Raw genomic sequence first — 25,192 nt, 5'->3', positions numbered from 1 at the left:
GTAACTTCTTAAGTTTTCATTTACATATATGTTTAAGGCAGTCAACATATTCTCTCTCTCTCTCAAATTCACACATGCAGTGCACTTGTGCAATATTAAGCTTTATAAGAATGGTATGCAAGTTCTTAATTAGCCAAATAAGCTTTATCTTTACTTGGAAAAGGAGTAAACTTCAAAGATGACACAAATCCAGTACAGTAACCTCATTTTCTGAACTGCAGAATTATATAAAATATGACCACCACAAAAGTGAAGGGAATGTAACATTTCTTCTCTGTAAAGAATAAAAATTGAATGTAATTAAACACTTGCTTATCTGAAATACAAGAGATGTATCAAAATTCTGTGTGGCATCAGTCCCAAATGTATTCAGGTGCTTTGTTTTCAGCTGAAAATGAAAAGCATAAGAGAACAGAGAGTATGCATTCAGAATATAAAAAACCAGTGCCGGTCCCCACTTCTCTTCCAAGTTTAAGATAAAGCTTTTGGCTCTAGTTCCCTACCACCAGTTTTTTGGCTGAAATACACTGTCTCATATAACAAATTCAACACTAATCTTCCAAAGACAGACCAAGTCCTAAAATTGAAAGCATGGTTCTGCATAGAATGACCCAGAAGAGAATCTGATTTTATATAAACTGGAAACCTATCACTCAAGTGTAAGAGTGAAATGAGTCAGTTACTTTTATTCTTTGTATTTCATGTGGAGCAGCAGGTCTACGGCTCTGCCAATGAATTGAGATGACTGAAAAGGTTCACAGATTAAAAAAACACATGTGATTAAAGCAGTGATATATGGTCAGCTAGTTTGAAGAAGAAAAGTTAGTTTACTCTGTTTCATACATCTTTAAAACAGAAAACAGTACCAAATAATTTATTTGTTAATCAGTATCTCTGAGAAATAGGTGAGTATTCTTCACATTTCACACAAAAGATGCTACTAAAGGCCATCCATCAAGTTACTCTCAGTGTGTGAAGTGGAACTAGTTATTGGCTCCTACAAAATTGATACTAGGTTAAAATAAAAATAAATGTTTAAAAAAAATTTAAAAAGTTGTTGCAAAGTGGTTTAAAAAGTACTGTAACTACATGATTTAATCAAAGCAGGTTTTTGAAAGAGTTTAATAAAATGAGTCAAATATTTTGGCCTGCTCACACTGTGATATTACTTACACGCATTTTCACAGGAATTCCACCCTCCTAGTTGCTCCCAAATTTACTTTCAATGGCACTTTATTTTTTCTGAAATAAAGTAATTTTATTTAAGATTCATTTACTGCTGAGAACTAGCTGGTTGCCAGTATGAAAAAAGTACTTTTGCCTTACACTGGAACATGACCATCTGAACTTTACAGAAATACCAGCCAAACAAACTAAACCAAAACCTGGGACCTCCTTATTCAACTTCAAACCTCCTTATACATTTGCCTTCTCAGCCAAGAATGTTACCAAAAAAAGTTACCAAGGTCAGATCCAATGCTCCTAAGCACAGGCTTCTTAAATAGAAATTAAATAATCAATTTAGGAAGAGTCAGGTATTTCTACTCTCACTTGGAAGTTAGGACCATCTTACATCATTGGTATTTTGGAATCACTTAAGTCATTGACTTAAGATACATTTTCCTTACAGGAAAATAGGAAACCTTACACAGGCAAGCATGGACAGACTGATTTGCAGGAGCTAAGGATATGGCCTTTGCGTATCATAACTGGCAACACAAAACAAAAGGGAATTATTCTGCATCTTTTTAAACACACACTGGAATGAGGCCATGGACATTTGTGAAGAACAGATCTGACACTGTCAAATCAAGGCCATGTAAATACATAGGTTTGTTAAGCCAGTTCATACAAACAAAGATTTGATGCCTGCTGAACCATGGTGGTTTCTCTAGAAAAGCCACTGACCTGGCTATTTGTCGGGGTCCTTCCCCCCACCATGTAGCCCTGGCAGAGGGGCCCTGAGGGGACAGACACGCGTTTTCCCTGCCCCTGGCAGCCTCGTTCCCCACTGGTTGGTTTGTGTTCCCCTGCCCGGCAAGGACCCTCGGTCCGGGGATTCTGAGAGCTCCTCGGCAGAGCTCCGGCCATGCGGCTGGAGAAATAAACATCTCTCTGAAACATCTACCAAGAATCTGTCCATATATATTTCTTTTCCACGGCCTCCTGGTTTGATACATTGTGTTACAGAATCCCCGCTGTAACAGCTATTCTTAGCCATTCAGTAGACACAAAAGAAACATGTTTGCTGAACCACTACAGTGGAAAGTTCAGAACTGAAGTAAAGCAAAATACAGTGTTAAACTGAGAAAATCAAATACATAGTTAGTAACATAGTGTTGATTATATCCACAAATTACAGAGGGTAGGACACTGATTATGTGACATGTTTCAATGCAGGTGGAAAGGGTCGAAAATGACCTATAACATGGTGATCCACAGCTTTCAAATGTAAGTTTTAATTCTAATATTGGTATCTTACCTTAAGTGAATCTGGAAACGCAATTTATTACATTGAAAGAACTTAACCATGACCAATGAACATCTGTGGAATCATTTGAGAGAGAGTAACAGAATCAGTAGTTATAAATAAAAACATGAAAAGTGTCTCTCTCTCTTAATTGGTAATTACAAAGGGATTCATGCAGGGTTGGAAAAAGGTTTATGCAATTAGGTCAGATTAGTTTTTGTATCATCTGCTTCAAAAATAGATTCACAGATTATATTGCTCCAGGAATCTCTTTCTTTTGCATGGCTTGCATACCTCTGTTTTGTATGTGTGGGACAGTCATATATTTAAATACTGAAACTTTCCAGTAAGAGTGGTTCAGTGTGTGTTTGGTCCCTTGAGAAATGTTGGTATCAACTCCTACACTATGTACACATAGGTATATATAACATGTCATTGTTTCTTATTCCAATATCCCAGACAAGCAGTGAAATTTCAGAAGACCAAACACACATAATATGCATAAAATAAAAGCAGCACATCTATAGCAAGGAATTAGAGCAGCTAAAATTAACAGAAAATACTCATTTTACTTTCCTTCCTTGTTTTTTAACAGAAGGTGCTGCTGGAGGTGGTGGAGAGGAAGGAAAATCCAAAACTTGTGTAGTTTTGTAATTCTTTGTCTCAGACACTGTTCCTGCTACAAGAAAAGACATCTAGAAAGAACTTCAATGAGCCCCAGTGGATTTCTGCTTTGCATAGAATAGTATAGATCAATCTCTTAATCCTCTTAAACACTTGCCATTTGTTGGAAATAATTTTTAATGGATTAAAAAAATGGTTACAATTAAAAACTGGAAAAAACAATGGTGCAAAATGAGTTAACTGTGTGCTCTAGGTATTTTTTCATGTCACTCAATTTATATACAGTATTTTTATTAAAATATGTAACTTCTACACACTGTCCAGAAAAAAATAAATAATTTTGACAGATCTTATATGAAATTACTGAATGAAATCTAATATGTACAACTCAAACTAAAAATTGCGATATTCGTAACTTGGATATTTAGATTTATATATTATGTGTATTTCCTTAATCTGTAATTCTGTCATTTTCCTTCATCCTCAATATTATATAAAGTTCTGGAGTAAAACATCTCTTTCACTTTAGGAATGCATAACACAATTCCCTCACTCTTGTCTATAAAAAGCAGGCCCATGGTACACTGTATTTTTTCCAAAATTACCAATGATAAATCTGTACATTGTAGCCATCGCAGCCTTTTGATCATATGCAAATGGCTCTCCCACAGTTCCTAAACTGACCAGCTTTTATTGTAAAAATCTAAAATAGCAGATCACAAGCATCATACTTTACACATGAGTAAGAGTTTACTCAGATAGCTACACCAGTGTATCTACAGCAGGATCTGCATTCAAGGGTATTTTAAAAGGCTCATGTACTCCCAACGCATCTCTTGCAAAATGCAATAAATTAAAGTATTTGAACACCAATTAACTGACACCAACTTAATCTTCTGAGGGAGAGGAAAGCAGAAGTAAAGCACATCAATAGTCCCATTATCTGTCTTTCTACAACCAAGAAGACAGACTGCACACAAATTAGCTCTTCATGAACATTGATCTCCCTCCCTAAACCTTTGGAATGAGTCCACTCCATACCTTCCTCTTGGGCAGCCAGCTCCTCCCGCGGATGGAGGAAGGCAAATGGCCAGTATGTTAGGCACAGATCTGAGTATTCACTGGAACCAGTTTCAAGTCTCATGAGATGGATGTCAAATGCAACTCCCGCAATAGAGAAATTCAACATGCAAATTCAATCCTGCCACTTTTCCTCCCCCTTAAACAAAGCAGACTCACACTTTTTTCCTCTGGAGGACCTTCTGCATCCACACGGAAGGGAGAATGAGAAATTTGCTCTACATAAACCTTCCTAAGAATGGTCTTAGCATGAATGAACAGATATTGTGTACATTTATCACTCAAAATTAGAGGAATCCACAAAAAAACTCCAAACACAACATTCTGACTTATAAATGTGTCAAATATTTTATGCAAACAGTTATGACATAAAACTGGTTATCATGTTACTTTCTGTATTAAAAGCCACTACTAAAGAAAACTATTTCAAGGTTGTTTTACAATGTAATTTTATTCAAACTGTATTAAATTATGTATTTAATATGTATAGTCTAACTTTTTATAACTGTATTTTAAAGACCCGAAGAGAAGCTAGTTACTCAGAACACATACTTAATATACAAAACTTGAAGCAACAAATATAGCAACGCAGTCAACAAAAGCCCCTTTGGGCAAGTTGCACACGTTTAAGCAGATTGCTGCAGATTGGATTTGACTCTCAGCCAAGCTTGCAAGATGACAGAGAATTAACTTTTAAATCCACCTTCTTACCTAAAGAAGCCTTCATGCAAGGATACGTTTATTTCTTACTCAAGGACGCCCTAAATATGTCCTTGTACGGTCATCTATTATGTAAGTACAAACTGTTTAAAATGTTAAGTATGTTAAGTAATACTTGTAAATAGAGTTCTCAACATTCATATAAGTGCATGTAAGATGTTCATAAGTACGCTAAAACCATCTTTGCTGTTACATTGTCCACATCAAATACTTACTAGAAATACTTTCTATAAATATATCTACAGTGAGAAGTACTTATCAAAAATACATTTTATACAACATTAACTTTCCTCAGATTAACATGAAAACTTAATTTAAAAAGTCTGACCTTTGTATCCAAAGTAATTTTCACCAGGCAGAAAAATATAGGCATGCTACCTATTAATGTGCAGACTGTTTCTTTGGAAACATGACTGAATGAATGTTTAAAGATGTGTGGCAACTTGAAGAAAAAAATGAATCCAGAAAGTTTCTCAAGCAATATACATGCTTTATTTGTATATTTAGGATTACACGTGAAAGAAGGATTAACATTCAATCAACAGAAAGGAGAAGCCACAGATAACATTAAAGTCACGTACATCTCTAGTAGAAAGCCACACATTTTTTACATCGAAATTTCACCAACCAACCAAGTTTGTGTAAGTGGAATTTCAAGACACATCGCATTACAACTAAAATTTAAAAGAAAGTCACAATAAACTGAACTTTTTAAAGGAGTAGAGAGACATTTCAGATATGGTTTACTTAATTCAAGTAGAACACATATTTGACAAAATCTGAACTTCTCCAATAGCATCTGAAAATACTTACAGCGACTAATACCCAAGTATTGAAGTCAAGATGACCAATAAATTTAAGGCTATTTATTCCTCTTTAATACATTTAAAGGATAAATATATTAAAGTGTATGGCTTTAAACTACTCACAGAATCTTACAAAATGTTCCATTTACAAAAATGTGGCAATAACTGAAGTTTGTGATAAAATAAAAGCAGTGAACTTCCATGTTGAAATGTCAAGAAACTACATTCTTGTTTAAGTTTGGGTGCCATATATCTTTTGCACAGAACTGAAAAAATTACTTCTCTTGTTTCAAGAGTATGCAGCCTACTACAAGAAACAGAAAGCTTTTAGATTTGAAGCCTTGTACAAAGACCATCTACCCAAATGGTCCATAAGAGTGACTGTAGAAAAGGTGTGCAGGCAGAGCACAGTCTCTGGAAGATTATGACTGGATTTCCAGACTTCCATCTTGACAACTCATGAAGAAAATCAGCCTACATCAACTGCAAGTTTTAGAGAAATAAGTCTTGAAAATACTCATCAAACTCCTCTTCCCTGTAACAAGAACAAAAAATAGAAGTCAGACAGTTCTGCTTTGGATTTGTACCTAGGAGATAATCTTTGTATGAAAAAGCTTTAGCAAACTTCTGATTAGAATTGCAGAAGATTTAGATAATTTTGACTTACTCCCTACATTCCAATACCCTTCACCTTTCCCTGTGTGAGCTGACTCTTGGGACCTGCTGCTAAGATAATTAATGGTATAGTAGGGGGTAAGGCAGCAGTGGTATGATAGTGGCTTAACAAAGGTTTTCCTCAAGAGCTGCATATGTCTCCTCTTTAAAAACACAATTTTAAGTTCACTACACAGAAAGAGATTTGACATAACCTTTTATGTCTGAATAATTGAAACATTTGGGACATCTCTGCCTTTGCAGTTCTCAATGGACACCATACGTTTCAGAAGCTGCACGTCCACTATTTCAAACTAACCGTGATTTTTCATCTGCCTCTCGTAGAGGACCTTTGCAAAAGTCAGCTTCTGAAGGACCATCTTCTGCATTGCTGTTATCAGAATCTGTTGAAAAATTTAAAATGCTTATGAAATAAATTTTAAATTATTTTATCTTTTTTTAATTAGATGGTATATTGCTAGAAGCAATGCTTAATAGCAACCATGAGAATAAACAGAACACTTAACTTTGCATAAAGTGAAAATGAAAATGTTTTGCAATGTTAATCACATTTTTTTTCTTAAAATTAAATAACCACAAACTCAAAATTACAATTCATTTTCCATTTATGATAGTAATCAATTACCTTTCTGAAATGATAGTTCTTATCAATTGTGACTTATCAGTGAAAGTGTAAGAAAATATGGATTGCTGCATAACTTTTAAATTAGTACACGGGGTGACAACTCATATCAGAAACCACCCCCTCTCAATCTTCCAGTAAGTTTCCAGATAAAACAAAGACTTTGTGCATGGTCCAAGTCATTAGAAAACTGCTTCAGGTCTTCCTGTATCTAACTGGGAAAGCCTAGGGGGTGAGAACATTCTTAAAAATGTAGAGTAGAGAATCAGTGAAAACAGTCAATCACTTCTAGACAGTCTGCAGCAAGAACTGGCATGACCAGGACATGGCACCTGTTTCACCAAAAAAGAAACTGGAGACTGCAATCACTGAGATACAGAAACAACCAATGTCCAAGGAGTCACTGAATGCATCCACCTGCAACAAGTGGATGCACTGAATGCATCCACCTGCAACCAAGTACTCTGAGGTACTACAGGTGGTAGCTGGAAAAGACATTAATTAAAGCCTAGGATTTTTTTTTTTTTTTTTTTTTTGAGCAGAGTACACATCAGTATAATTCCCTGAAGGAAAATGTAGCAGTCTTTGTATCAGGAAAGTACTATCTTTACACAGTATAGAATACACAGCATGAAATTATTAACAATGTACCTATTTTTACACCCTCTACTCTCTTTTGGAACAGCCTGACCTCTCATTCTTGTGATTATTTCCATTCTGTTATCTGCCCACATTTTTATTTTTTGATTAAACTATTTCCTTCTTGAAATTCCCTACACTTGTTCTCCAATATATGTAAGTAATTCATTCAAACCTTCATATTTCTGTTTCAGACAGCATTCTTATAAAATATTAAAAAAGCTAATAAAACAAAGATCAATGACAACTGCCTATGAAATTATACACCTTATTACAAAAACATAAAGGATATTCTTTACCTTTATCAGAATTACCTGAATCGTCTGAAGAAACCTGATCTGTAAAGAAAAATAGAAAAAAAACCCAGTAAGCTTCTCTTGGTTTTATCCGTTATCTTAAACTGTATACAAAGATATTTTTATCACAATATATTACTCTAAACACGTGCACACACCACATTCAAAGAGAGCAAGCAAACACTGAAATAAAAGGATTTTTTTTGCATGAGTGCACAGGTCATCAGTTTGAGCCTAATTATGTCAACCCAAGCTCTGTGGTGTAAAAAGGTTATCTAACATTTTCAAAATGCTTTCAACCCAAAAGCCTCATGGAATGAAATACTTCACAACCCTTTCTAGCATGCAAAATCCAATGCTTGGACAAATTTCCCTTGCAGTGCATACTTTTCAAAAGGCTGTCCCTCTCTGTTAAAGATAAGAAATTTATCTTTTTTCTGCATCTAGGAAATTTTACCTAGGAAATTTAAGTTTCTGACTACCTGTGTTACAGTCCAGGAAGTTACATAACTGTATGTATAACTAAATGTATTTATCTATATTTATACATAATTATATGTCTACATCTATGCAGCTATAGAAAAACTAAGGTTCAACTGACCTGAGTATTTTAATAATTGAAGTTTTAAAGTTTCAATTTACCTTTATGGGTCTTTTTCTTGGACTTCTTTTTTGCTGAACGAGATAATTTTGTCTTCTTACTTTTTGGCTCTTTAGAGCTCTGTACAGCTGTGCCTCTTTTCTTGCGTGTTTTGACTTCTTTCCTCCTTTAAAAGAGATGAATGTACACCTTCTCTATTACATGTACTTCTAATGCAACAGTAAATCTGAAGTATTTAATTCAGTCAAACAGTTGTCATTTTTTCAGACACATACCAGTAGTTAAACTGAAAAAAAATGATTCAGTTAAAGAGAAAAGTGCTATAGAAACACAAGATAAGAAAAATAATCACCAGGCTGAAGTTAAGCAAATGAAACTTCTGTGGTGGTAGGGATGGAATTCTTCCAGTCTGAGGGGTTCTGTGCTGTCATTACCACGGTATCTTAACCCTTAACAGTGGCTTTATAAGAACCCCAGAATATTTATGCTATTTCAGGATAAATGAAGTTCATAATCATCTCACTGAAGTTTTGCCCCAAGGTGCTGTTCATCATAATTGCAACTTATCAATAATTCAGTCCCCATTATTTTCAAAATATTTCATTACCGGTGATGGAAGTTTAGTTTGTGGGAACATTCTGGACATAGTCCTGAAAAAGAGAAAAAGAGAATGCTGCAGCCAAGAATTTGATAAACATAATTAACAAAACTACAAAACTAGTTAGAACTAGATCTTTCAGTATCAGTAGCTTTTCCTTCAAAACACTAGTTACAATGTAATTGCAGCCAGGATTGAAAAAATACATGATGAAAGTCTTCAGTACAATCCCAGACTTTATACTAAATGTGAAGGAAGATCACAAGTTTAGCACTGGCAACTCTTCATTAAAGAAGTATCAGCGCTTATCAGGTACAGGCATCCCATTTATGGATCCTTGTGGACAGATCAAATTGTTCAGCAATTATACTGAAGACCCGTAAGTCTCTTAGAGCTTTGTCAGAGACCAAGTGTTCCCACATGGATTGTCCTGTGCACAAAAGGAAAAAAAACCCCACTATTCACTCATTTTACACAAAGTAACTGTATAAACTGTGCTGAGTTTAATTATCTGATGAACATATCATAATGTACACAATACTGAATTAGAGAATCCCAGTCGAGATGTAAGAATTGAAAAGAAAATTATTTAAAGAGCGAACTTTTGTAAGAAAACACAAATATTTGAAATAAAATCAATAGAGCTAAAAGTATGCAAGAAGTTGTCTGGTCCAAAGCCCTAAGGACTTCTAAGCCAAGAAACTGAACAAGCAATGACTGCCGAAATTCTCCTTGCAATGCAGTATTGTCCATTAAAACTAGAAATGCTTCTATATGAAACAGCTTACAGCCAATCATTCTAATTTTATGACATGCCAATTATACAGAATCAAGTGTTCAACCTGTAACAACTTAGTCATATATAATGATAACAGCTGTTCTCCCTAAATCAAGAGCATCATACGACCATCTATGATTAACAAAATGATCTCCTATTCAGCATTTGGCATGAATTCACATTATTATCATTGGGTCTCACTCAATAGCATTCAAAGTACAAGATACTTGTCTTCTCTCAAGTGTACAAATCCTTGAAAGGCTGACTTACTCAATTTCACAAGTGCATTCCTCTTTTCGCCATGTTCAACGTAACCAAAATTCACCTCCCAGCTCTTCAGGCCTTCGTCCTCATCACAGTGTTTATTTCCACAGGAAAACTGACCTGTAAAGAGTCAAAACCAGCAAACCGTGGTTCAATGATTAACATTAATAGATTTGGGGTTGTTATTTCCAGTTCTGCTTAGTTTTTGCTTTTTGTTCTCCGTTTCTTTCAAATAAAAAAACCCCACAAATCTAAAAATAACATCTAGATTAAGGAAACAGTAACAGGGAACAACAAAGCAATCAATCATATTTGTCCAATATTGCCTATTTGCAAAGAAAAAAACATAACTGTGTTTTGAAATGTATGGATGAAGGTGTACATTATGAAATAATGAGCCTAATAGTGAACTCGGAAAAAATGAGTGTCACTAGGATACATCCTATATACCCTAAATTACTTACTTAGCAGAGGATGGATCAGAAGTTGTGATTCAGACATGTATCTTTAATGACATCAAACTATTCAAAGTATCACGTTCGTACAATATGAAGATGCCTACATGTTTTTACATAACTAGTGTACCTGATACAATTTGTATTCTAGTGACTATCCATAAATACCTTCCTATTAAGAAAAGGAAATCCAACTTTGTCGGAAATGCTACATCAGCTTGAAAAGCTTCCTTTGGTTCATTATGTGAAAAGCAACACTGATTTTAAAACAAATTTGCACATAATCAATTTTGTTTACACCACTGAAGTCCCAATATCGGAGTAATAAAGATACATGTATTCCCTTTGCAGAAGACTGATTTGTATGCAGAGCAGGCAGAAAGGATGTGTATTAATAGGCTCACAAGCAGGACTGTTGGTGAACGATTAACCTCAGAAGATTCTGCCTAAGCGGCTAACTAATGGATTGGCAGTGTCCTCAGATACTTCGGTTCTGTAATCAAACACCACTTGGAATGCAAACATTTGAAGTAAAAAAACCCCCAAAACTCTCATTAAAAAAGCAGGTTTCAAATTAATACACATTAAGGTATTAATACACATGTAAGGTATGCCTATCAGTACCCTGTGTCACAGCAATCTGCTATATGACCTTTCAAAACACTTATGGCAAAGAGTGGAAAGAAAAGAAGCCAATGAAATAATTGGGCATTCACAATTAGTAATACAAGTGACACCTCTTCTTTCACTTATCCTAGCTCTTCTTCTTCATGATCAGGCAAAGACAGCCATCAAATGCAAAGCCATCAAATGTGAGTACTCCATTCCTGGGTTCCCTTGTTACCACCCCCAATCGTTAGCACAGCGCGCCGGCAGTGGTTCTCATCGCCACCATACAGACACAGCTCCATCAGCACATACAATAAGTACATACAATGCCAATACTAATTATCAGACAGGTAGGAATCGATGTGTTATTACATTTAATTAAAGCAATTTATATGGCTGATTTATATTTTAAAATAGCATAAAAGACCCACGGCTTTTTTTAAAGGTTTGGAACCACACTCGGAGAGTGCGTCCGACACCCCCGAGAGGGTTGGGTTCTCGCACCCCCCAGTGGTGAAAGAGAGGATTTATCCACTCTTCTATTCCAATTGCTCACTTTTCATTAGGATTCCATTAAAAAGCTTGAAATATGTAATTCTGCACTTTCTCCCACATTTTAAAATATGGAATACCACATATTAAAAGTACAAAACTATAAATTTTTTTCCTCACGAAGACATAAAAATAATTTACTTCTCGTTTACTTTAATTATCTTGTTAAAGTATTCAATAAAGCATGTAATTGTATCAAATGTAACTATCCATTAATATAATCTGTAGTGCTGAATGCAACATACGACTACAACTACCTTTAGAGGCTTAATCTTTACAGTTTAAAAAACCCCACCATTAATGTTCACACTTTCTGCTGTGAAATACTTATTTTTTTAAAGATCATAAATGCATTTCTAACTTTTTGAAATATATTACAATAGAGGTGTTTACAGAACACAGCTGTTTATTAAACTGTAACCGAGTAATATTGATCAACAGTACAACTCCATGCAATTTCCTGGCGTGTGACTTCTGAAAACCACATGTATATGGGGATCCACCCCCAGGAACAGCAATACCTCATTCACCTCCTTTTCTTGCTTTTTCAGCAAGTTGAAGAAGCCCAAACACCTCAGCCATGGAACAAGGACCACTGTGCAAAGTCCCAGTAACACACTGGTAAGACTTCACACCCAGAATTAAGCTACTGATTTAGAGACAGGATTGGGAGACATGATAACCATTCCTACTGAAGCTTTCAAAACCAATTTAGCCTAAAATAGGTACCACACAAGAAACTTTAATTTAAAAGTTAACGTTTTGCACAACAGCACTGTAGAAACTGTTAATCAATAAATTATTTCCTGAGGACTACTGAGAGATTTCAATTACAGGTATCAAAGGCTAAGGAGGTGCAAAACTACTGGAGAAAAAGCATCTAAAAAGCCCATCCATTAAATTCTACATCTACACCAAATGCATTATGGTGGTGTTCATTACAAAACTGACCTTGTGAAAATAAACTATATGCTCCTTTAATTTTAATATGTGCAGATGAGTGTGCAGTCTAAACCTATGTGGCATAAAACAGCAAAGCTGGAAGAAAAGTCAATTTATTGTACATTATAAACTTACCTGATAAACTCACCTGGACTGATAAACTTACCAGTACTGTCAAATATTATCACACAAAATTATTTCAAAAAGCAAGAGAAGCATCAGGAAGAAATGTAATATAAAATGAAAGACAGCATTACCTTTTCCTGAAATTACTTCTTTCTCATGTCGCCATCTAAATCCAAACTGTTAAGAACCAAAATTGAGTTGTGAATAGTCAACATATTAAGCAATGTAAAGAGTAATTTCAGTTGATTGATGTCCTGCACATGGTTCATGCATTTAATTCTGGTGAAGAAAATTTAATTTTTTCTCTTTTAATTAAAAATGTCTCTTTGCCTCTGCTCACCAGAGCGGTATTTTATTTATAAAAATACTTTGAATATTTTTATTTTTACAGAAAGTCCTCCATGCTGAAAAGCAATTACAAAAACAAACATATTAACATTTCCAAGTGGAAGACAAGTTGGCCTAGAAATCTGGAAATAAAACCAAAAGAATAGAATTTATTTTATTTATTGACCAGGTGTCAAACAGATTTCATTTCTTAGCAAATAGGAGACACTTCCAATCTGTTAAGCTACAAAACAAAGTACAGAGACAGCAAATAAGAATTTCTCTAGGAAAATAAGACAACAAAGGGAACATTTCCAATCCAGTGCATACCAAATAAAACTTAAATGCAGAACACCCTCCTGTGCTGCACTGCAAAGCTGACAGTAGAACTGAACTATCTGACAATACAGTCATTTATCAGCCTCAAAGTTTGCAGACAAGATGCACTGAAGGTTTAAAGAGAACCTTGACCTAGAAAATTCTTCTCTAGGGAAAATGTAAGGAATAACAGACCCATCACAAGCAAGAGCTGTCAGAACACTCTTCCACTGTCTCTTTGTAGTGTCACACCAGAGGTTCACACTGGCATTTCTGATTAAAGGAAACACCAGTGAAGACCAAGCCAGACTGGTGGTAGGTGAAGTGGCCATGGAACAAGGAGGATGAGTAGGTCTCCAGCTCTGGATGTGAGAGCACCTGTGAATCTCTAGTGATGAGAGCAAGGGAGGCCCAGCCGTGTGTGTGTGTGTGTGTGTGTGTGTGTGTGTCTGCACAGCCATGTGTGTGAGTGAGTAAAACAGTCTGGACCAGCAACTGGAATGTGGCTGTGGCCTTTCGGGTTTATTTGTCTTGGGGCTTTTTACTGTTTTCTTCTGAGCTTTGGTCTTTGAGAAGGTGGTTCTGCTTATTTTTTGGATTCTCAAAAGAGACTCTCCCATGAAACTGCCCCTTACCATTTATCCAGTCCTTCACAAAACAGTGGTTTACTTCAGAACTAAAGAGATCTGAGCTGCAATCTCTATGCAGAGCAGAGATCTTTAGAAAAATTACCTGACTAGAAGATTGTGGCTAGGAGCGGAACAATTACAGCTGTGAAAAGACAGATGAGCACATATGTGCAAGTCTCAATCTGTGCAATATATATATTTAAAACATCACAGAAAACTGACCTCCAACTTCGCTTTGACAGCAACTAGCACACTATAGAATCACAGAGTCAAAGAACAGCCCAGGTTGGAAGGCACCTCAACAGACTACCAGGTTCAACCTTCCATGGGGAAGGGAGCCCAGATGAGATTATCTATCACCCTGGGCAACTGCATCTGAAAAACCTCCAGCAATGGGGATTCCACTGTGCCACTGGGGAGGTTGTTCCAGCAACCGAATGTTCTCACTATAAAAAATTTCTTTCTTATATCAAGATGAAGCATCAACATGTAAAGCATCAACAACTATCATGCAAAAGGCTGACTAGCTGAGAAGCTTATTATTTACCCTGCACCTCTCATAGCACCAGCACTGCAAAACAGAAGGCAGGGGGGCTAAAGATATCCAACTTCCAGTTTCTGGAAATTCAGAAAAAAATTAAGGCAGGAAAAATCTGAAAGCACAGACTGTATTCCATCAGTACGAACGGGATGAGCAGCTTATTTAAGACTTTGAAGAAAAAAGCCTGCTTTGAAATCCTTCTGTACCAAACATAGGCATGGATAAATCAGTCATTGAGAAAAATCTCATTTTTTTTCTGTTTTTCTAAGAATATCTAAGAAAGGACTTTCATATGATTAGAATGTATTTGAGGAAAGAAAGCATAAATATTTTACAAATTGCATGACACAGCAGTTATGCTGACATGGCAATTCCAAAAATATAGGTAATGACTTAGGAGCATAAATGGGAACTGAGAGTGACCTCAAAGTTAGGACAGACACACTTGAAGTCTGACAGGGAAATACTGTTCACACAACACAACACAAAAAGAAAAAAGAAAAAAGAATCTGGGGCAAAACAGTTTCCCACAAAAGACAGCAAACATATGGAAACTTGGCACAGTAGTGAGAGAAACAAAATCTGTAAGCATGCTCAAGGGAAATCAGCTGGGGGGATATGAAATAGCTACAGAAAAATAAAATCAAATTTACTCAAAAAAAGGAGGGAAGGCATCTTCAGCATTTTAGTTTTTGTTAATTTTAATTAAATTTTTGCATTTTACTGTCCCAATTGTCTTTAGATGACTGCCATATTTTCTTCCTAATAGAGCTAAGCCCAGTCCTTGCAAATATTTACCAGCGAATGTAATTTTCAATACCATAAATAGTCTAAAAGAACTATATAGGCTGGGTTACTGTGTGCTAAAAACACCAAGATGAATCTGAGTTCAGCACCAGTCTTTGGAAAATCACAATAGAAGATTAGTGTATATTCTTTCACTAAGAAGTTAGTCAGCCAAAAACTCAGAAAAAAAAAAAAGGCTGTTCCGTTTAAGAAGAAAACCTGGTGCTGGAATTGGGCTGTTTCTCTTAAGAAATTCTATTTATTTACAAGGCACATACAAATCCTGCTTCCACAAACAGAAAAGAACAACTAGCAAAAGATGCTGGTTTAGAATAGACTATTCCAAAATTGTTTCTGCCAGCATTCAAGTACAAAACTCTTTTAGACTTTTTTTTAACAGTAACATTCCATGGGTTTTTAAGCTTCATCTACTGCGCCTCTCCGAGCAACCTCTCTAGCCTTCTTTCTTTAACCCCTTTGCATTTTCTGCCTTTCACACACAATGTACCTCTTCATAAAACATCATCTGACAGAAATGTTCCTATTCCCACAGAAGCACATTTTTGAGGCAGTAACAATGCTTGGATTCAAACTGCTGCTGCTTATTAAGTGACTCGACAAATTCTCACAACTCCCTTTCTATGGGAGGGGTACTAACATTCTGGTTTTACAACATATCCACAATCATAAGGCAATTTTTAAAAAGGGTATACTTCAAAACCCAAGATTATTTACACTAATGAAAGATACCTTATTCTCTTTGTATCTGCTGAGATCTGCTATACAGTATTCTTTGTACAATTTATCATAATACTTCTTTGCAAGCCTCTTCTCCCTAAAACAAAAAAGTATTATTTTTTATTAAATGCAGAAGACAACACATTTCACTTTATATTGTCATGACATTACCAAGACAAAGACAAGTTGTTTCATCAAAAGAACATAAGTTGTAGACCTAGAAACACAACAGATACACGCTCATTAAATTAAGGAGTAATTCCCATAAAACTGGAAAAATAAAATAAATCCACAGTACATACTAAACAGTATTTTTTCAAACTCTGCTTTCTTCAGAGTTTTTGAACAGTCGTTTGGATCTCAGAGAATCACTATTATTTATTAGTTCTTTCTGTCATCAATTCATGTTGGCATTTGAGCAATACTACAATATGAAAGATCTTCTAATGGTCTTTTGTTTCCTAATGCATCAAAGATCAAAGAATGATCACTAAGTATGCACAGTAATTCTTAATTAGTAGAGGAAATAACAAATTTAGTACAAGTGATCTAAAAATAACATATCCTATAATAGTTTCAGGTACCAATTCATGTCTGCTTCATCTTCTTCATTCCACAGGAATCTATGGTTTTCTCTAATAACATCAAGATCCGTCTTGTCATTTGCTCTATAAAAGGACACACCTTTTTTAAGTACAATGTAACATTATAATGAAAATCCATCAAATAATCATTTGGTAAGCATCAATATTTTACAGTTCTGATCTCTACCTCACAGCATAAAGGAATACATAGCTATGAAATAAAACTATCAAAAATGTATTCCCTGGCATACCTGTTCACAAACAAAAAAACTCATGGTGGAAAACAGCCACTGAAATTGTGGATGACTTGACCCTGTCTGAAAACACTTTTTATACTCTTTGTTGAAGACAGTGATGTTAAAAGGCAGTTATAGATAGCTCTAAAGAAGTTATCATTATTCTGGACAACGGATGGCAATTCTGCACATTTCAGAGGTATTTCAGACTGTTATTTTGAAGGTACTGACAGATATTTCTCAATGTACCCTCCATTAATGATCATCTGTCATCTTTCCTTTTACATAACAAAACAAGAATAATTCAGCTCATGGTAAGCTCTTCTCTAAAAATATGGAAACAAAATGAAATGAGGCAATTTTGTGTTTGGGTATTTCCAATTACTGTAGTTACCATTTGTGACCAAAACAATTAGTAATTTGATACACAGCTACATCATCTCTGCCCCCAAAGCTATAATATACACTTATCCCCTTTACATAACAGGAGAGCTTTGGGGTCAGGAGGGGAAAGTTTGCTAATGGTTCTCACCCAGATCGTCGGAAATCCTCTATTTTGCCGCCATAGTATAAAATGTAGTCATGCACAAACTTTTTATGTCTTTCATACTGAATAAAGCAATTAAGGATTGTTTCAGAATTTATTTCCTTTTACCATAGCTTAAAACTAAAAAAACCCCAACCTAAATGTTTTTAATAAGAGAAAGACTTTTCTTCTCACAAACAGTTCAGTAATTTCAAAAAAAAAGGAGTGGAATTAATGCAACCCAAATAGCAACTTTTACTTAATAACCTCTCATAGAAGCTAATTTCCAAATACAGGAATTCAAGGCAATTTCATCTTTAAAACCTCATTCATCATTTATAAAACTGTCTTTCTTTATCAAAGATGCTCTGTATGCATATACACAGAAACTTGGTTAATTTTTTCAGCTGTGATTTAAACAACAGCTTCTTTGTACTGCAGTTTTGGTTTAAAACAGATTTGTGCTCTTCTATTATAAAAACAGTCAGGCTACTAAAATGAAATAATTTATTACATTTTTACCAGCAACATATAAATAAAAGTTGTATGATTTGGTTTGGAAATGAAAATCATGCAAAAATATTAAATGCTTCTTAAAACATTTTGGCCTCAGAAACATAATTTGAAACACATTTTGTACCATAATTTGAGCCGAATGTGTAATAACTTATTCAGAAAGTGTCTTCGCAAATAAAAACTTTATATGGCTTCTTAGAAAGGTTTTCAATTAACTTTTATCTCAACAGCAAAAAGAAGCTCCTCTGAAGAATCACTCAGTATCTGGTCCGCCACTGTCACTTGATGTGATAACTGAGAAATCCCAGTATTTTACCATAATGGATAACCTGTGCTCCATCTTCAAACTTGAAAAATGAAACAGAAGGATACAGCATCCATTGATATCAAGTGAAATCTTCTTTTTCTTGCTTCTTCCCTGTTAATAACAAACATGTTTCAGTGAAAACTATCTTTCCATTAGGAGGAAAATGTTTCACAAAAGCAATATGTAAAAGATACCTATCACATTCTTCAGCTGCAAATTGTCTGTGGACCACGCTGCCTTGTTTTGCTTTCTGGAATGGCTTTATCAGAAGGGCATCGTCCTCTATTCTAAAAGTAGGTGGGAAAAAGGAAGAAAAGTTAGTAAAAAACTTTTTATAAGCAATAAAATTTTCATATGCCAAACTTTGCACTATCTTGAGTAACAGAAACTGTTATATTGCTATTTTCTACAAGAATAAAATGAAACTTCAGAACCAAAGCCAGCTTGGACTTCACCTCATTAGCAGAACCAAATCAGAAAGGCATTTGCTTCCAGTAGGCATTTAGAGGCAATTGCTTAAACCAGCAATTTTTGTATTTGTTTTTATTAATATTATCACTATAGAACCGCAATGAAAAAAACTGGAAGATTCCTCAGTTTCACTCTGACATTGAAAGTCCTAAATCTCAGCTACACAGCAAAGTAGGAACGGGAAGGACAGTGCACTCACTGAATGAGTGATTGGCAGTAACCATATTCCACCCTTTCATGCCAATGTCTCAACACCTCATTAAACAGTTCTGCCTCTTGTAGTGCAATCACAAGAATCACAAATTTAAAAGTCAATTACCATGTTGTGAACTGTACTTGTCAGTAGGCAGCTAAAATTACTGTTAGAGTTCAACAATAATAAAAATAAAAATATATACATTTTAGCTAGTAAATTTAGTTTTTACTAAATTTAGTAGATTTCATTCATGAACTTAGGTGAAGAAGAGATTTTTCCATAACTATCAGTGGGCAGAAAGAATGGAAATCAGAAATCTGAAGAAAGCAATCCAGGGAATTTGTTTCTAGCTATGGAATATAGGACTCTGGAAACTTAGGGTATAATTTACTCAAAAGCACAAAATTCCCATAAGGAGGCTCTATAAAACATCAATTTGGAGAGAATTTAAGACAGCTATTTTCCTTACAGTGAAAATAAAAGACCATGATAGAGCAAGAAAAGGAACCCACATAAGAGCCCTACTGGGAATCAGCAGTGGTGTGCCAGAACAAGGATAATGATGGTATTTCTGAAAGGCTCCTGATGGTTAGTTAATATTCCACCTAGAAAGTGGAATGGTAGAATGCGCAATGGCATTTAAAGAATATGAAATCTGAACAAAACCAGTCACTATTTTAATGGAGAACAGCTATATCTATAAAATATATGAAATAGCACAATGGCTACTATTCCAAAGATTAAAACATGATTTTTTTTTTTCCCCAGAATGCAATCAGACACTACAGAACTCATTCTTTCAATTCTTCTATAAAGGAAAAATACGCAAGAGTCCTAGGAAAGTTTCCAGAAAGTCCTCTTAAATAAAGTCCAATAAAAGAGCAAGGGAGAAACAGGAAAAAGTAAGGAAAGTATATTCAAAACGTAGGCCAAATGTTAAGTATGGTGCAGAAAGTGTCAAGGAATTAAAATAGAAAAGCAAAATAAACACATAAATAAATACAAATCTTTACAATACAGTAAGATCAGACTACAAAATTCCAGGTCACTAACTGTGCAAACCACTGCAAGTATTGGCCAAGGTCATCTCAAATAAGAGATGTGCAAGTACATTTCAAGGATTCATCACAACACAATTTAGCGATTCCCAGGTCTCACCACAAATTAAAGAAGTAGCATCAGTTCTCCACTTTATATCTCTATGTGTTTTATATCTACAAAGCCTGCTACCACTTGGCCTGTTTTGCCTTGCTCTCCTAGCAGTTCCATTTGTCCTGATGGATCACAGTGGTGTGAACAGCGCTGCCAAAACCCAGCAGTGGATACTAATGCTTAGAAAAACAAAACACTCTGCTCCAAGAACTGAGGGGCAAATATACACCAGATGGAGATGGCAGAACAGATCTTAATCAGCTGCCCCTAGGAGATTACAAGCTTTGGCAAGCTGGAGGTGAGGAGATGCAGAAATCAAAGAGATTGATTTTTTAAAAACCATTTCAACACCAGACCTTACATACAACAGCATCATCTTCTATGCACACTAAGAGGCCATTTGTACAAAATACATAATGCAAAGTGTTAATTCTGTACTACATTACCTTTTAGTCTTTTGCAGAGACTTCTCTCCACTCTCCTCATCACTAAAATCAGAATCATAGCCTCCATGGCCATGTGCCTGAAAATAATAGACCAGTCAATATATCTGCTAATGTAATATGGATATGGCATAATTACAAATCAGTACTGTCCATCATGCATAAATAAAAGAGAGAAAGACAGAGAGCAAGCGAACAAGCACAAGTTCTCACATGTGTAAGGCAAACAAAATTCCACAGACAATGGAATTTTGTCTGTGGAATATTCCATATAATACAGGGCAAAGAAAGATCACTTTATAAAATAGATCACCTTATAAATAATTTATATGCACATGTCCTCATATTTAATCTTCACATAGATGCAGAAAACTACAAGTATGATAAATACCTTGAGTTTTTGTTTTCTGAACAATGTTCCTTACATAAGAGAAAGGTGAATATTTTCCCAAGGAGCTAGTCTTTAAGGGGGCTGGAGGACAGCAAGTGATATTCCCACATTATAAATGAAGAAAAATGGGAATAAAAGTTTCTTGGGCTGTGATATAGCATTTTAGATCATAAGATCTTACACTGGTAGCTGGAAATCTGATTGAAAGAATAACTAAAATATAAAACAACAATATGCTTGCAGAAATGTATCACCTCATCAGCACAACATTCCTACCAGAAAATGAAACCTTTTCCACACACTTTGGGACTACAATGTCAAATTAACCCACATAAGAAAACCAAAATATCCATATCATAATGCTTTCAAATGACCAAGCACTGACTGATGCCCAGATCTATCACCTCCATTTTTCAAGGCACAGTTTCATGTTCAATTCCTTCAGAAGAAGCAATGGCTTAAGTACATCCCATCTCCTCTCCCTCACTCCTACTCTGGTACCTTCCTTCCAAGTGCTCAGTTACAGTTGTGAAAGTACACATGAACCAGATCAAACAACTCATCCAAGTTACACAGGAACCTATGCAAAAAAAAGATTCTTTTAACCCAGGTAAGTTTCCTTACAGCTCATCCCGAGTCCCCACAACCTACACCAGCCAGCTGAAAGGGCAACACAAGGAGAGAGCAGCCAGAGCTGGGAACTGCATAAACCAGCACCGACTCCAAACAAGCTTTTACACAACTGAGGTAAAAACAAGAGGGATGGTTATTAATTCATCTACACGTGGAAAGGTTCAACACACACTACCTAAGTATCTTGCTAAGTGAGACTGGGGGTAAGAAAAGACAATGGGTTAGAAAACAAGCACATTTGATTGAGCTGACTCTTACATTGCCTACAACCATATTCCTCCTCAGCCAAAAAGCTGAGAAAAACAAAACCTGAAAAAAACTCCTCAGGATGATTTTGATGAGGTGCCTTCTCTTGATGCAAATGCCTCGCAGAAATGCCATGCTGAAGAGTCAGCTGTATCCTCTACTGACACCAACAACTGGTCTGTATCGTGCACAGTATGTAAAACACTATCTTCTCAAACTGACAGTGAAGAACTGTTTTTAAGATTGTTTTTTAATTTATTGTTGTTATTATTATTAAAAATTATTATTATTATTAATAATAAAAATACTGTAATGTTCCTCCCACTCTTCTGGATGCTTCTGAAGAACACGTAACTCTCCTATACATATATATTTGAGCAAAAGCAAATCAGAACCTTTTTCTGAACTGTCTTCTGTTTCCCAGGAGACATAAAAATTGTCCATTACTAAACAAAACAGAAACAAACAAAAAACCCAAACAACCCCCCCAAAGCAAAACAAAACCCCAAACCAAACAAACAAGTGCAGCAGATGTCTGCTATAAATGGTCCTCATGCACTAGCAAAAAAGCAGCAACGATGTAGTCTCATAGCTAGCTGGTTCTAGTAGCCGGCGTGTCTCTACTTTTGTTAATGAAGCTTATGTGGTCTTTAGAAAAGTCTGAGCACTCTATGAGTATGCATCAAATATATTTATACTTGGCCTATAAATTTAAAAAATATCATGCTAATCTGGGCATGTTTTAAATGGCATTAGCAATGCTTCCCAAATGAACATCAAGACCTTCCTTCACACGCAAAAGGGAAGAAAGTCCCAGCCAACACCATGAGCATGAAAGCATTAGACCGATGAAGTACTGAAACAGGCAAGAAGAGGAAAGCTCAAATGAAAGGAGATTTTCACAAAGCCGTTGCCCTTGGATGATGTACCCCAGGAAAGAAGTAGACATCCTCAGTAATCAGCTCTCAAGTGATTCTGGGAATGATTCACATAAAAAGAAAAAAGGATGCAAGAAAAGCTGCTCCAACAGTCATACTGCAGGGCTCTCAGAAGTTGATGACTGCCTTTTGTAAAGCTGACTGGGAATATAAAGCAGGTATGACTAAGGACTAGGCTGCTCTTCCAAAAGGAAAGCTCTTCACAGCTTCAGACATTCCTCTGAATCACTACAATACCTCAGAGATAAATTCAGAGTGAAAAAGAATACAACCCATGTCTGATGTCCTGACACTTCTAGATCACTCCTCCATTGAAGGCAACAGCAGGATGGATAGGTACTGCACTGGTGCTGGGTTTGACATCAGCAGCTCCAGCAGTGCTGGACCACACTGGAGAGACTGGGACTAAATGATTTCTAACCCAACACCTTAGGATGATAGCACCTTAGGATGATGACTTTTGGTAAAACATACCTAGTTCATTTCATGAACTCCATCAAAGAATCTCATCCGTAAATGAATCTTGCCATTTTGGAAGGACAATGTGAACAGACACCTAATACCATAAAATTTCATGGCAGATTTCTCCCCTTCTGCACACACAAAAAAAAGCCAGACAACATTCCCAAATAAGGAAAATGTGTTTAATATTTAACTGTAGCAAAAGAGGAGCAGGTATCAAAGCTTTGTGCCCAACCTAGAAGATTTAGACATGGACATGCATAACCATCAACAAAATTTAAAATAACTACTTTCTCTATTTAATAAACCCTTAAATATAAACTTTGCTTTGATGTAATTTGTCAGATTCAGAATGCTTCTAGTAAATTATTAATACAAATACCAAGTATTTTATCAAAACACGAACCTGAAAACTATGTAACTTAAATGGTACAGTGTATTTTGCTGTTGCACCAACTTTGAATTTTTTATTCCCAAAGAACAAAACAAACTGAAACCATGAAATTAAAACAAGTGCAAATATGCTTTGGGGTACATTTAGCTCACACTTAAGTAATCCAAACAGCTTGGATTATTTAATAATGCAACAACTGGAGACAGAACAAAGTCCACTTAACTCTGGGCTCCTAAAACCCCCACAAAACACTGTAAATGTATGAACGTTGTACATAACTGACCTCAGACTGACATAACGACTCTTGATGTCAATACAGGACACTACAAACTGCCCAGCACTGCATTTACAGCACTTATTTGCATCCAGAGAAGGCACCTCCTTTAAGCCTCTCCAATGGAGTAAACACACACTGGTGAAATGGCCACATCACAGTTTATGTTGACTCCTGACCACAACATGTGGCTGAACACAAGATGACAGTCAAAAAGAAGAAAAAAAGGCAAAATTGTCCCATAAAATATTTCCAACGTGTGGCTCCTGACTTCGGGCCTAGTCTTGCCACTGCCCTCATAATCATCACTCCCATCCTTTTATCTGCCCAGCACGAAGGTCTGTGGTCGTGTCTGCTCACAGCCCAGATGTGGCCCAGAACAGGCCCCAGTGCTCGTTTTTAGTACTAACTATTTGGGGAGGGTCTGAAGGAAGCACAGGATCTATAATAGGGCTTGAGGAGCCATCCTGGATGGATAAAAGGATGCTGTGTGGAAAGTCAGAATGCTTCACTGCAACATGCTCCTCTCACCTTGATGTTGTCTATGAAGCTTTGCCACTCCCACTTGGGGGAAAAAACCTGAAAATAAGTACAACTAGCTTCAAACCTATTCTTCCTTGTAAAACCAATTACAAGGAGTGCCTGCATATACTGTATAGTGAACGGCCCTAACAATGGGAAAACGCACTCACAAGATACTGCCCCTTTATTATAGCTATGAGAGAAAAAGTAGGAGTAAAAGGTAGGTCACAGCAGACCATGACATCGAGGAGTACTGGGGAGCTCCACGGAGAAACCGAACACCGGCCGGTGTGGGTCGCACGCAGCTTCTGAAGCCATTCTTTCTCACTTGCTTTCCCCCAAGTGGCCCAGCGCTGTCCCTGCCCGCCTGACCCGTCCTCCGTCGCCGGAGCGGGGCACAGACACGACCCCCGGCTGCCCGCCCGTCGCCCGGGGAGGGCGGCTCGGCCCTTCCCCGTGCGGGCACGGCCGGGCCCCTCCACCCGCCCCGGTCCCGCCGCCATAGAGGCCGCGGCCTCCGCCGGGCCTGTCCCCGCCCGTCTCTGCCAGGCCCCCTCCGTCCCTCCCTCCCGGCCCCACTCACGGCCGCGGAGAGGCGCAGCTGGTTGGGCTCCATGGCCGCGGCGCGGCGAGGGCCGCCTCCGCCGCCCGGCCCTGCTCCCGGCCCCGGCGCTGCTCTGGGGACCGCTCCCGGAAAGCGGGGCA

The 25,192-nt window shown here is 36.6% G+C and overlaps 1 protein-coding gene across 2 annotated transcripts; it reads right to left on the bottom strand.

Annotated features, from left to right (window-relative positions):
- Positions 1-5,415: 5,415 nt before the first annotated feature.
- On the bottom strand, positions 5,416-25,192 carry LOC309575633 (protein FRA10AC1 homolog). Of its 2 annotated transcripts, none has more exons than XM_082286277.1 (14): positions 25,071-25,192; positions 20,631-20,707; positions 18,560-18,652; positions 18,431-18,476; positions 17,549-17,625; positions 16,781-16,864; positions 16,209-16,293; positions 12,989-13,034; positions 10,180-10,293; positions 9,141-9,183; positions 8,575-8,699; positions 7,936-7,974; positions 6,674-6,758; positions 5,416-6,235 (listed from the first exon to the last, which is right to left on the bottom strand). In XM_082286277.1, the coding sequence occupies exons 1-14, from the start codon at positions 25,101-25,103 to the stop codon at positions 6,193-6,195; spliced, it is 990 nt and encodes a 329-aa protein (XP_082142403.1). In that variant the 5' UTR covers positions 25,104-25,192; the 3' UTR covers positions 5,416-6,192. The 2 variants fall into 2 exon arrangements, with proteins under 2 accessions (XP_082142403.1, XP_082142404.1); XM_082286278.1 differs by having other exon boundaries at positions 7,951-7,974.

This window comes from Coloeus monedula (genome assembly GCF_965178545.1).
Source record: "Coloeus monedula genome assembly, chromosome: 8".
NCBI classification, from domain to species: domain Eukaryota; kingdom Metazoa; phylum Chordata; class Aves; order Passeriformes; family Corvidae; genus Coloeus; species Coloeus monedula.
This window is presented reverse-complemented; position numbering and strand designations above follow the sequence as displayed.

Bases quoted from the DNA above. Each gene is read 5' to 3' on its own strand.
- LOC309575633 (XM_082286277.1), bottom strand. From the start codon at position 25,103: ATGGAGCCCAACCAGCTGCGCCTCTCCGCGGCC. The intron at 18,653-20,630 runs GTAATGTAGTAC...ACCTACTTTTAG, and splicing joins TCTCTGCAAAAGACTAAAAG to AATAGAGGACGATGCCCTTC. The intron at 17,626-18,430 runs GTATCCTTCTGT...TGCTTTATTCAG, and splicing joins ACTTGATATCAATGGATGCT to TATGAAAGACATAAAAAGTT.